Here is a 13272-nt window from a genome sequence, read left to right as displayed (position 1 = left end):
CTGATGCTCACCTAAACATGAGCTGGCAGTGTGCCCAAGAAGGCCAATGGCATCCTGGCTTGTATCAGGAACAGTGTAGCCAGCAGGGCCAGGGAGGTGTTCTTCCCCCTGTACTCTGCTCTGATGAGGCCATACCTCGAGTGTTATGTTCAGCTTTGGGCCCCTCACTACAGAAAAGACATTGAGGCCCTGGAGTGTGTCCAGAGAAGGGCTACAAAGCTGGTGAGTGGTCTAGAACACAAGTCCTGTGAGGAGCAGCTGAGGGAACTGGGGTTGTTTGGTCTGGAGAAGAGGAGGCTCAGGGGAGGTGATTGCTCTCTACAGCTACCTGAAAGGAAGGTGTGGGGAGCTGGGGGTTGGCCTCTTCTCACATGTAACTAGTGATAGGACTAGTGGGAATGGCCTCAAGTTGTGCCATGGGAGGTTTAGGCTGGAAATGAGGTGACATTTCTTCTCAGAAAGAGCCATCAGGCACTGGGACGGGTTGCCCAGGGAGGTGGTGGTGTCACGGTCCCTGGGGGTGTTCAAAGAAAGGTTGGACCTGGTGCTTAGGGACATGGTTTAGTAGGCGACAGTGGGGGCAGAGGGACAGATTGATCTTGGAGGTCTTTTCCAAACTTAATGATTCTATGATTGCCCCACCATATGTCAAGCATCACCACATGCTGCTAGTCCCTAGTTTCAAACTGCAATAAGGTTAATAGAAAAGTGAAAAAAAGGAAGAGCATTAATGAGTAGCCTGTGTTTTTAGGAAGACATTTTCAGTCTCTGTTTTTTTTTTTTGTTTGTTTGTTTGTTTTTTTAATTGCTGGAGCTCTTTCTGTATTTATTTAATGAAATTTTAATTCAGCAGTGCAATAACTAAAAATAACCCCACAGAATTAAATTCATCTAAATTTACTCCTTCCCAGACTTCATTCAAATTTAAGAACTGTGAACACTTAAGTATCTCTTTGAGTCATCTCCTTGGATACACTATTCTCAGAACTCCATGTACTTCAAAATGCTGTGGATTACTTACACATGTCTATCTCAGGACTGAGCAGTTAGTCATTTTCTCCTTTCAAAGCAATGACAGGTCTCTACTAATACTTCCAAGTTTACTAGTAAAGTTTACTAGTAAAGTAACTTACTTCTGTAACACTCAACTGTTCAATTCCACTTGCTTGCCCTTTTTTTTTAAAAAAAAAGACCCCCTAAGCAGGCTGGCATTTAATTTCGCGATACTGTAAAGCCATCAGTTATCAGCTTGTAAAATAACAAGCAGTGGTGAATGCTGACAGTCACTACTCTGTGCCCCTTTAATGTAAAAAACAGTATGGGTACATATGTAAGATATGACCGATGTCTCCTCTATAGAGGCCCACTCCTCTCCAGAGCAGGAGAGAAGCTGTTGACTTGGTGAGGTAAAAAGGGATCTGAAAGAGTAATTTGGTGTACAGATGAGCCCTATTCAAGTTCTGACTCAACACTTAGATTTATAAACATCCACCTTGGATGAATCCCCAGTAACACAATCATTGGGGTAATTTTGTTTGTTAGATGTGGACATGCATAATCAAGGCGTAACAGTATTTCTTTTCCTTTGTGATAGAACAAGCAGACACCAGAGTAGACAGCAATCATTTTAATTCCCTATAAAACTTGTTCAGTAACTGTACTCTGCTCCAAGTTCTGGGTTCTTACCCTTGGAAAGGAATCATTGTTTCTCCCAAACCACAATTTCCATGTCAAATCAACAGCATCATGCCCACATGTAAAATGAAAAGAAAATGAAGATCTGTACTGTAACACAAATGATGATTTCTAACACATAGCTACCAGACGCACTGAAGCCTCTTCTAGAGTCTTGAGAGTTCAAGGATTTGGAGCTCTCTCAAGAAATAAGCCCCGAAGTCTTTTCTGGTCTGTGTGGTCTCTTCGAGATTTCTTTTTTCAACTGTTCCACAAAGTAGCTCACCTCCATAAAACATATCTGGAACAAAGGTACTATTTTCAAGAGCCACCACCACAGAGTAAGAGCTGGAAATATCTATGTTGCCATTATACCCTTGTGCTACTTATGGATGCATGTAAGAAAAAACAGACCCAATTTTAAAGCCTGCTTCATTTGTGCCAGCTCCTCCCTCCCTTGGCATTTTTGTTTATTTTCAGGACCTCACTTGGCCTTGTGTGACCATTTTACTGCATGTAGAACCAGGACATTCTGTATTTTTCCCCCTCTTTTGATAAGGCAAGTTAATTTTAGCAGATCAGATCTGTAAGTGATCTACTGGCTTAAATATAATTATATACAAGATAATTAAATTGAATTTCCTAAGATTTTATTTTACTATTTACGATTTACTATTAAGCTAAAGAGGGCCACATAAAACAAGCAAATAAAAACCAAAACCACACATACACAAAAAAACCCACCCTCCCCAAAAACAAAGCAGTTATTCTTCACAAGTAAAAGCTCTTGCAACATGACAGATTTAGATGAAGTAGGGTTAACGTTATATAACTTCAGATATCCATTTCCTGCACTGAAAGCCAAACTTTTTGTTTAGCTAATGGAAATAAAATTTTACTAGAAAAAACAAACAATTCATAAAGCCTTCAAGAGAGGTCTTCTTGCAGACAAGAAAAGCTGAGTGAACACATTTTGAGTTTTCTTGTTTACAAATACTAAACAAGCACAGTTACTGGTTTAACCCATGGAACAAACAGACTTTTAATACATTATTTCTGCCTTCTTTAACACGCAAATTTTGAGCGACTTGGAACTGGTGCAGGTTACGCATTTTACCTTGTATTATGAGCATTAATTCAAAAATCTGAAAAAAAAAAACTTCCTGAAAATGGGTTTTTGCAGTTTTTTTTTTTTCTCTCTCACCCTTAGGTCTGCAAATCACTTGCATAATTTTCCAATGCAACATTGACTCAAGCTTAGAAACTGAAACTTTGTGGTGGAATAAAAGGGCAAGAACATCTAAAACCAATACCTCTTGACCTTATCACCAAGCCAATTCATCTCTGTATCAAATACCACTATTAGCACTTCCTCATCAGCTACTTTAGTAGCTCATCAGTGCAGTACACTGACATCTATCTCAGCATACCTTGGAAAATTATACTACTTCCATTCCCTCTAATCCCATTTTTATTTAAGTAAAAGGAAGATAGCTATTCAAGATGGCATATAAAACCAACGTCTAAGGTAAGGATGTCCAGGAGCTTTTTTTTGATTGTTGTAAATGAAAGGTTTTTTGTTTGTTTGTTTTTTCCTACTAGGATGGCAGAGCTGGCACCTCCTACAGCACTGTCCTTCAGGGAGATCTAGAACCTGACCAGGGCCACCAAGACCTCTGAATATCAGCACTATACAGACTAACGGCTCTACCCTACACACCACAGCAGAAAGAAGAACAATCTCCACATAAAGCAATTTTGAAAACAAAAACTATTATTTTTACAGTACGTATGTGAAGAGATGTTTGAATTTGGTAAGAGGGCACAGAATAGATCAAACAACTAGTGAGGGAAAAATTCCTTAAGCTATGCCTTTCTTTCAGGCAGGTGCTAATCACTTTCCAAAGCCCCACATAACTACTGACAGAATGATTGCAATGTGTCCCTTCAAATTTCACCCATCACAGCATTGTGCATGTTGCATGTTTCTTTTTGGGAGATAGGTGTGCTTCTCATTTTCTTTCCACTCCAACATGTTGACATCACACTCAAATTTCTAACCCTAGCATCAAAGAATAATTAAACTAAATTCTAATAATCAGCTTACCTCTGAAGATTCATGTTGTTTAGGTTACATCTCTTTCTTTTGTAGAGTATAATTGTATACTTAATAGGATCAAATAAATAACACTCTTTCCTCCCATCTGGTTAACTGCTCATTTCCAATTTAGGACCAAGAGCATTCCAGGCAGAGAGGCTGGGTAGAAAAATGCAGTCATTAAGGTAATAGGAAGACAGCTGTAATCAGGTAATGCAAATAATAAGTGCAAACAGCAGCAGACCTAAATAATATTGGAAAACTGTTACACGTGATATAGGACCTTTTCAGAAAATATAAGCTAGAATTTTTAGAAAATGTTCTCTCTACTTTTTGAAGGTAGCTGTAGTCATCTCAAAAAGCAAAGAGAATAAAATAGAAAAAATATTGCTTTTTTCTAAAAAGTGGAAATAAGAACACAGGTGGCCTACTCCACTTAGAGCAGGACTTCTCCATCCAGTAGACATACTTAAACAATCTGCTTTTGCATTTGAACCTCTATCACAGGAATTCACACAGAAAGACCATGGCTCTGTCACTTCTACCATCTCCTGTAAAAACAGACTTCACTAAGCACCAAGCTTGGAGGGGAAAAAAAAGCTTGGTTAAGTAAAAGTTCTTTTCCACACACTGCACAGTTCCCAGTGGTTCAAGTGGGAAACCATGGACCAGATCCAGCCTGCAAGATGAATTCCCTTGCTTATTGCTTTTTCTGAGTAGAGATAGGGAAAAGGAGAGGACAAGACAACAACTGCTATACAGCTTTTAGCTGTATAAACCAGAAAGAAAGGATCATCACTTCATTGACCAAGAAGCCGATAAACCTTTCCCCGAACTGGTCTTCAACCCACAGCACTGAAAACCTAAGCTTTCCTATCTAGCATGCAGACTCATATCCAGTGGTAGCACATAAAATGAAAACGTGCTCAGTCAACAGTGAAAGGAAAAGTGGAAAAGAGGCATACAGAATTAGTGCCCTGAACAGGAAGAATGAAAAGATGAAAATTATCTGGACAAGCACATAATTAGATAAACAAAACTCACATCTGAGGAATTTCCTGCTTGCTTCTGTGTTCCCAAAGGAACCCAAGGTGGAAGCACAGGATAGAATAGTTTAAAAAAATAAAAATACCCCCCAAATCCCCCGTGCAAGCTGTCCTCCTCTACCCATTCTGGACAGACTGCATTCTATATTGAAATTTTGAAATAAAGAAATAGAGAAATATATCAATAACACGGATTATTCTCTTATACAGCCATTTTGGAGTACCTTTGCTGTAAAAACACATTTTTGCACTAAAATATTTGATACTAAGGGTCACCAAATGAAGATGGTAGGTGCAGATTCAAGTCACATTTAAGCTACGCAGCTCCTAAGCAAGGGATGTTGTTGCTGCAGCCAAAAGCTTTTATGACTTAAAAAAACTACTGGACAAATCCATCAGGGATAACAAACCACGCAAACAGCCCCCAAGCAGTAAACTGCTAAAAGCTCAAAGTACACCTGGGTAAAATACCACTATACACTTGTCTCGTTCTTATTACCTTCACACATACTTGCTTTTGGCTACCAACAGGCATTTTTGTCAGTAAGGCTTAGGTCTGACCTAGTACAGTTCTGTCTTTATGTTTTTAAAGTAATAAGTAGAGCTTGATTGCACAAGCAAAGCACTCTAAGTACACAGATCCTCAGTAATTACAACTTTCAAATCTGTTCCCTCAGTCAACATTTTGAAATAGCCAAGAACATTTTAAAAGGGAAAATAAGGTATGGTTATTTATCTAAAGTGCTTTTTAAGTGCTTTATTTTCTGATCAATTACTGTATAGGCCCTCACATATACCATTAAATTAAAGCAATTTTAGTGAAAACAATGTAAGAAGCTGCTATTTCTGCATTGTAGTTAGCTAGGAAAATAATGAATCATGAACATCAGACTTCTGCTGCTCAGGTTCTGGTGGTTTTCTTTCTGCATCTTTTTAATACATTTAATTAAGTCACAAAGATCTCAACTTCAGATAAACAAATGCATCACACCTTTGTTTAAGTATCATTCTGTCTTGCACTATTCAGCACTATTGAACATCTGCTCCTTTTATACAGTATTCTGGATACTTTTATCATGATAAATCTGGAAAGGACTAAAAAAGTAAGCAGTATAGCATTTTCGCTATGTATCTGAAGAGGCACAAAGCAATGAAATGATGACAAGCTAAAAGAGAAGTATTCATACTCTCATAACTGTAACATAATTTAAGGCATTATTAAAAGTACAAAACCTGTATCAATTTGTATACAGGAATTCAGACTGAGAATTTTGACCACAGATTTTAAAACTGAAAAATAAAGTTGTTTCTTGTCTTCCTTGTTTACAGATAAATGATATTCTTTCAAGTTTTTGTAGTTGGCATCTTTAAAGCGTTTATCATTGAAACGCGTTCCTACTCTTCTGTTTGTTGACTTGTATTATTTTATTTACGATACAAAAATTCCTTAAGAAAGACAGAACATTTACCTCAGTAATTTTTTCTTTTTAGCAGAATCTTCTGGGGTTCTAGAAGCCTTGCCTGACTGTTTCTTAGGAGTTTGTAGAAGGGCCTGTGCAGACTTCAGCCAGTCACTTGCAGGTCTTGTTGGAACTTCCCCCATAATCAATGCCAAACTTGACTGCAATTTCTTAGAGAATCCTGGATTAGCGGTCTCCATTTCCACTTCTTCCACACTGTCACTATCAGATGAATATTCAGAAATTTCTGTTGGAGTCATCTAAACAAATAAAAATAAAAAGCTATTTAAACAGAACGCTAAGGAAATAAGCTAATTCACATGGAAAAAATCTTGTTTACTTTCTAGTACAGATTTATGTAGGCAGTTATTTATGTTTCCCAGAAATCCATAAATTAAATGACAATTTATTGATTAATATAACTTGGACAAGTTTACTGTAAACGTATATTTATCTTTTCTAAGCCAGTATGAACTGCTGAATATAAGGACCATCTGGTGAGGGAAAACTGTGATGAACTTTTTTTTTTTTTTAAAACGACTAGATCTTGAGAATTTATCAAAAAGATAAGTCAATGCCTATCTCTATCTGAAGTTTCCAAACAGGTGTCAGGATTAAAGCAAATTTTCAGGAAAACAGAAAAGATCGATGAGGAAAGGGATCATGACTGGCAGGAGAGCTGAAGGAAGCATTTAGGTTCAAGAAGCTAGGAAGGTTTGCTCCTCTAGTTTGAGCTGACAGAAGAAAACAGAAGCATAGAATGTCCTAAGGTGAAAGGGACCCACAAGGATCATGGAGTCCAACTCCTGGCTCCCTGAAGGACCACCCCAAAATCAGACCATGTGTCTGAGAATGTTGCCCAAACGCTTCTCAAACTCCAGCAGGCTCAGTGCAGTGACCACTGCCCTGGGGAGCCTGTCCCAGTGCCCGACCACCCTCTGGGTGCAGAACCTTTCCCTAACCCCCAGCCTGACCCTCCCCCGTCCCAGCTCCATGCCGTTCCCTCGGGTCCTGTCGCTGTCCCCAAAGAGCAGAGCTCAGCGCCTGCCCCTCCGCTCCCCTCTGAGGGAGCTGCAGGCCGCCATGAGGCCTCCCCTCAGCCTGCTCTGCGCTGGGCTGAGCAAACCAAGGGACCTCAACCGCTCCTCATATGTCTTCTCCTCTAGACCCTTCACCATCTTCGTAGCACTCCTTTGGGCACTCTAACGGTTTTATATCTTTCTTATACTGGGGTGGTTTACATATAAACATATGCCTCTGTATGAGACTGAGAAATCATAGCTAGCAAAAAGTATTTAACAATTCTGTTAAAATAAATTTGACCGCTAAAGCTAGCACTGATGCCTGTTCCGCAGGCTTATGGTTTCCAGGGAAGATTTCAGAAGTGTAGCTTCCAGACTCAGAAGCCATCAGGCTGCATCCATGTAGCTCCAGGGGGGATCCCCGGTCAGCCACCAGTGCCATCAGCAAGCAGAGTGGAGCCGAGATTCCTAAAAACTTGCTGGCACTCTTCTCACAGGAATTCAGAGGACACACTGAACCAAGAAAGGAAGGATGAGAGGAAAGGGTGCAAAGGCCCCAAAATAAATCTGGAAAGGGAGATGAAAGGCTTAGGAGAGTGCTGACGGGGAAAAATTACTTGCTTTGGCTCAGCTTGTCATATTCTCCTGTAGGGCTCCCGCACAGGCAGGGCATGGCAGCAGGTTTGGCACCCTTAGGTAAGCTATGCAGACTTCAGTTGTTATGTAAATTATTATCTCTTGACCCAGGATTTCTTAAAGTATTGAGTACTAAGGAACATTAAGCAAAAATACTTGGAAATTCTATGAAAAGTAAATGTGGAAATCAGAGAACCACACAGCCATTTATCCTTTTAGAGCAGTGCAGAAGTACTGTTCAACTGCTCGCTTCTAAATAAGAGAACAGACACAACTCATTCAAGTCATATTTTAATGAGCCAAGCTGCCTACTGGAAGAGATTTAAATGGCATAATATGGTCTGCAAAACTCCAGAAGAGCTGAGCTACAAACCATGTTTGTAGTTACTATTTTTATCCCTTCTCCCATTGTTGTAAGCTGGTTAGCAACTCAAGTGCTGGTGGAGCGAGCACAGGAGCAGACTCACCACTGGAACAGACTCACGCAAAACCCTTCTTTGGGACAGGTGAGCTCCATAACTCACCCCCGATCCTTGGAAGAACCAAAACCCAGCGGATAACTGCAAAGCATTCAATTCACATTATCAATGGAGAAGCTGGAAAAAAAAAAGTTAACTTTGCTCCAGATAACGCTGCTCTGATCACAGAATAAATGAACTTGTTTAACAGCTCTCCACACAGGTTGTCTGACAAATGGCTCAGATAAAGACTTTAAAGATAAAAGGCGAAAGGGAGGAAAATCACTGCATTCATTAATGGTGTATGTTATTAATTAGTGTAATCATCTGAAACCAACATTTCTCAACTGTGCACACAAAAAAAATGAAAAAAACTATTGCCAGTTCTTTAAAACATTCTTCACGTAAATGATGAGACACTATGTTCATATCCTAAGAGCTGACCTAATTATTCTGGAAATTGGAAGGACCTTTTAAAGTTATCCAGAGAAGAATTGCTAAAAGAATGTAATTCATATCAGCCTATGATTTTTCTTTTTAAACACAACACAGTCAACATTCGTCCCTTGGCAACAACATTTCTCTGAAAACAAACTCCTTCCACATTGGAAAAGAGCCAGAAATAAAAGATTTCAAATAGTACAAAAGCAGTAACCAAACACTTCATTCTTAAAACACCACTTCGATGCCCTCTTTTGCTACAGGAGTGCTTTAATTTTACTCAGATTGCTACAATATCCAGTTTGTCCAAAAAAGGATGCAAACCTGAAGTTCTCCATGCATGCAAAATGCAAATGAGGAAAGCCCTTGGGATGTAATTAAAGTCAAGCACATTATAATCCCACTGACTGTTGTAAGAGTTAAGCGGCTTTCTTAAGTAAGGATTGTCTAATAAATCACTTAATACTTCTGCTAATATTTATTACTGTATGCTTGTTTAGACTTAACTTCCCCAAGGAAACCATACTTTGAGGTTTTTGCTTTCGGACTGTTTGCTTGTTAGTGCTGTTTTGTGTGTGTGTGTGTGTGTATATGTGTGTGTGTTTTTTAATTGGTCCATTGGATTTTTTTTTTATTTTTTTTTTAAGAGGAAGCTATAAAAAAGGAGAAGAAAAACAAAGAACAAAAACTAAACTTTCCAATTCCGTACATTATTTAACTTCAGCTGTCATCAAAAACACACCCTGAAGAGGAAAATGTTTTCAAAACTTAAAAATATGATTTTTCAAGTATGCAGTATACAAGATGGCACGTCCACCAACATTTACAGTGGTAGACAGATGGCCAAAAAAAAAAGTTAATTCCTTAGGTTCACTTTAAAACAACTATTGATAACTAGTGAACAAACTGTTTATCATTTAAAAGTATCCTAAATATCACAAAGCTGAATTTTCAAGATGTTTTTGTTTGTTTCAGAATAACATTATCCCCAGTAGTATCACTACGAGTTTCTGAAGAGTGTCATTTGCTAAGCACTGAGAAGCGTCAAATTAAAAGTAGTTGACATTTCCGTACTGCTTATTACTTTGAAATGTAGTGATTGGTGTTTTTATAGTGGCAGAAGGCACACTGCTACCTCCCCCCAGCTCTCTGACTCAATTTCTCCACCTCACTTCCTTTGTCCAACTCCTGAGCCCCATCTAACCATCTTCATCCTGGCATTTTCCATGGCTGTCTCCCATATAACCTCATCACTCCAGATACTCAGCAGTAGATTGTCCACCAATATTTACTTTTAATTTCCAATTATAACCTCGCCACAACACCCTCGTTTATCTTATGCTAACCACTTTTCCATTGCCAAAGTCTGGGTAGAAAAAAAATGCAGGAGCTGACTTCATACTCTTTCTCACTAAGATGACAACATGGCTCATTTTGTTCACTTTTAGAATAAACCCATTAGCTCTGTGCATGGTTTCCTTTTAAAGGGTTCAAATGCTCCTCTTCCATGGCTCTTTAATTGGAAAAATGACTTTAGCATAGATGCACAGAATATTGCCATTACTTCCACTAAGATTTGGCTATAAGAAAAAAAAGTCAGTGACTACTGCAGCTGAGCATCCAGAACCCTAATATATTAAAGATAAGAATGTTTATATCAAAATGCATTAAAAGATAGCTCTCAAGGTGAATTAATTTATGATGTTTTTGACAACACTCACCAGTACATATGGGATTGTACAAACGTAGAAATAGATACCAGAATCAGAAACAGCAAATTTGCCCCCACTACTAACTAGTTAAGACTGTTAAACGTATATATATGTTTGTGATCCATTTAAACAAAAATCAAACAAGCAAAAGCACACCCACACATCCCTCAAAGAAACTGAATGGTAAAATCCCGTCCCGAAGCATTCAATGACAACACTGACTACAGTGAAACGAAGATAACCTCCCACGAGTTGCCTGGGTACATTTTGCACCCAGGCAACTGAGTAGCTAACACACTGTTACTTCTGCAACCAACTACCACCTCCCTCACCTTCAGGAGATTTGCTTCAGCTGTTACTTCACCTTGAAAACCTTGCAAATTCTTTGGGAATGCTTTTACAATCTGCACTTTGCAGCACTAGCCACAAGATGATCTGAAAAAAATTACCTGTTGACTTTAATAATGACAGAAGCAAGAAATAACTGTATTTGATCACCTTAAAAACACTTGATACATCTTATTATTAAAATAGCAATAAATTAATGAGAATTGTTACATCTCCATTTGAGTTTTCTAGTTTAATTAGAAGCAAGGATGAGTAGTTGAGAGAGTTTCTCACCCACTTTTGTTCTCCTTTCAAGATATACCATTCAGTGAGAATTTTCTGCAGAAAAAATTCAGCATGTAGACAATGCTTTTGTATTGGTTACACACTTTCACTTGTTCAGTCATCTCACAGTCATGAAGTGTCATAAATCTTTCTGAAGATTTAGTATGAAGATTTAGATTTAGTATGAAGACACTCTGCAGATAAGACTCAGTAAACACACTGATATTCTGAATGAGCCCAGCAGCTGAAACTAAGATGCTTCAGCATGCTGTAGCATGTTAATTTTTTTTTTTTTTTGGTCTGAATCTCTTATTGTCAAAAACTGGCTGTCAAGTTCTGTATGGATGCTGAAGTGATTTTTTTGCAAATGGAACTCATTTAGCCTGTCACTTGCCTCCCTAAAAATAATGAATTTCTTCCCTCCTATTATCTTACTGCACCTTAGCTCAAATGGAAGAATTACTATGGTTTCTCAGCTGGCACACTTAGGAAGCCAGGCTTTCTCAAGGTCACAAAGCAAAGCTTTATCAGAAACGGAAATAGCATTTGAGAGTTTCCAACATTGATCATTGTACTTAAAGAGGAAAATTAGTCTTGTTGCACTCTCTTTCCGACTTGTCCTTTCATGTATCTTTACTTCTAACTTCAGAAGCATTTTTTTCCGTCTTCTGTTCGTTCTCTCATGGACTTTTCCTCCTCCCCGATTCCCTTATTCTTTGCAAGATTAATTTGCATTTCTCCTACCTGCCTTTTCACAACAGCTCACAAGATGGGTGGAAGCTGGCTGATACTAACAAACACACACAGTGACACTGTGTGACTATCCTACCACCTCTCATGTCCCTGTCATTTTCCTTTTTGATGAGCAATGCTGCATTTGAACTAGATGTTTTCTTTGCTTACAGGCATACAAAGGGATTCAAATGCAGAGAGCTTCAACTGAAGTGAGATAATAGTTAGGGGCTGCAAGGAGGTTTTCTATCTTGCACAGTACTCCCCAAGAAACAAAGTGACCAGAAAAGCCACTGAATTTGCTACAATGAATATTCACAAGCATAAATCACCAGTGCAGTGTGTCAAAGGCCCAGGTTATGCTAACAAATGCTTGAAGCCACCTCCACCAGAAGCTGCCTTGCAGGTTTAGAGGGAGTAGTATAAAGGTAAAAGAAATGAAGTTTCCCCTTCTTTTAATTAATCAACACAAAATTAATTCAAGCATTGTGCACACAGATAGTACAGGATATTATTCACCTCTGTAAAGATAAAGATATATAGGATTTAAAGCCTACCATTCTCCCTACAGCTTTAGGTTTTACGAAGCTTTAACTGAAGCATTGAAATCTAAGCCAAATATTTTCCTATCTTGAGAAATAACTTGGGTTTTGGTAAGCTGGCAACTTCTATTCCACAGAGAGAAGATTCAGATGTATCTCCGTGCAAGCAGCTGAATTTTCACAAGTAAAGCTAGGTGTGTGCCACTCTGTGGGTGGGTGACCCCAAGCTCTCTTCTCACAGAAGAACCACGGGAACAGCACAAAAAACACACCAGATTAGGTAGCAGCGCGTGGGCAGAGAGAGCTGTATTACAAAAAAAAACAACGAGAGACATAAATCACTAATAAGATATTTTTGGACCTACAAGCCCAAACCGACGCAGCAGATTAACTGAAGTTTAGTATCTGGAACAACCACACAGTGTTATTACGGAGGCAAGCGTATATTTAAAGTGGATCTCAGATAATGCCTAGTTGTTTAGCTGCGCGCAGCATTCCTCCGCGGCACACACGCTCGCACCATCTGATCTGTCCTAAATATTTCGGAGCGGCGTTGGTCCGGCACCCTAGGAAACGGCCTGGCCTGCTCCGGCCTGCTCCCCGCGTGTCGGCATTTCGCGGCTGCCATGACAGGAGGAGCACCAGAAGGGCCCGGGGCACCCCCAGCACCCCATTCCCTTTGGGGGCATCCCCTGGAGAGAGGCCTCGGGTGCCGCCCTCCGCAGCCACCGCTGCTCAGCTCCAGCGGTATTTCCCTTCACACGGACACGGGAATGAGTTTCTGCTATCTCCCACATGCCACCAGCCCTAGGCTGGAATGCCGTCGGTATGAGCACACA

At 39.5% G+C, this 13272-nt stretch overlaps 1 protein-coding gene across 4 annotated transcripts in view; it reads right to left on the bottom strand.

Annotated features, from left to right (window-relative positions):
• Positions 1–13272, bottom strand: part of SPIDR (scaffold protein involved in DNA repair) — a 199909-nt gene that overhangs the window by 140728 nt on the left and 45909 nt on the right. For all 4 annotated transcript variants that reach the window (XR_004748724.1, XM_035319390.1, XM_035319391.1 and 1 more), the window contains exon 6: positions 6288–6538. Coding sequence is in view for 3 of the 4 variants with exons in the window: in XM_035319390.1 (XP_035175281.1) it covers positions 6288–6538 (251 nt within the window). In the remaining variant the exon portion in view is untranslated. The remainder of the gene's footprint in view (positions 1–6287; positions 6539–13272) is intronic.

Source organism: Oxyura jamaicensis, chromosome 2, assembly GCF_011077185.1.
Source record: "Oxyura jamaicensis isolate SHBP4307 breed ruddy duck chromosome 2, BPBGC_Ojam_1.0, whole genome shotgun sequence".
Taxonomy (NCBI): Eukaryota; Metazoa; Chordata; class Aves; order Anseriformes; family Anatidae; genus Oxyura; species Oxyura jamaicensis.
This window is presented reverse-complemented; position numbering and strand designations above follow the sequence as displayed.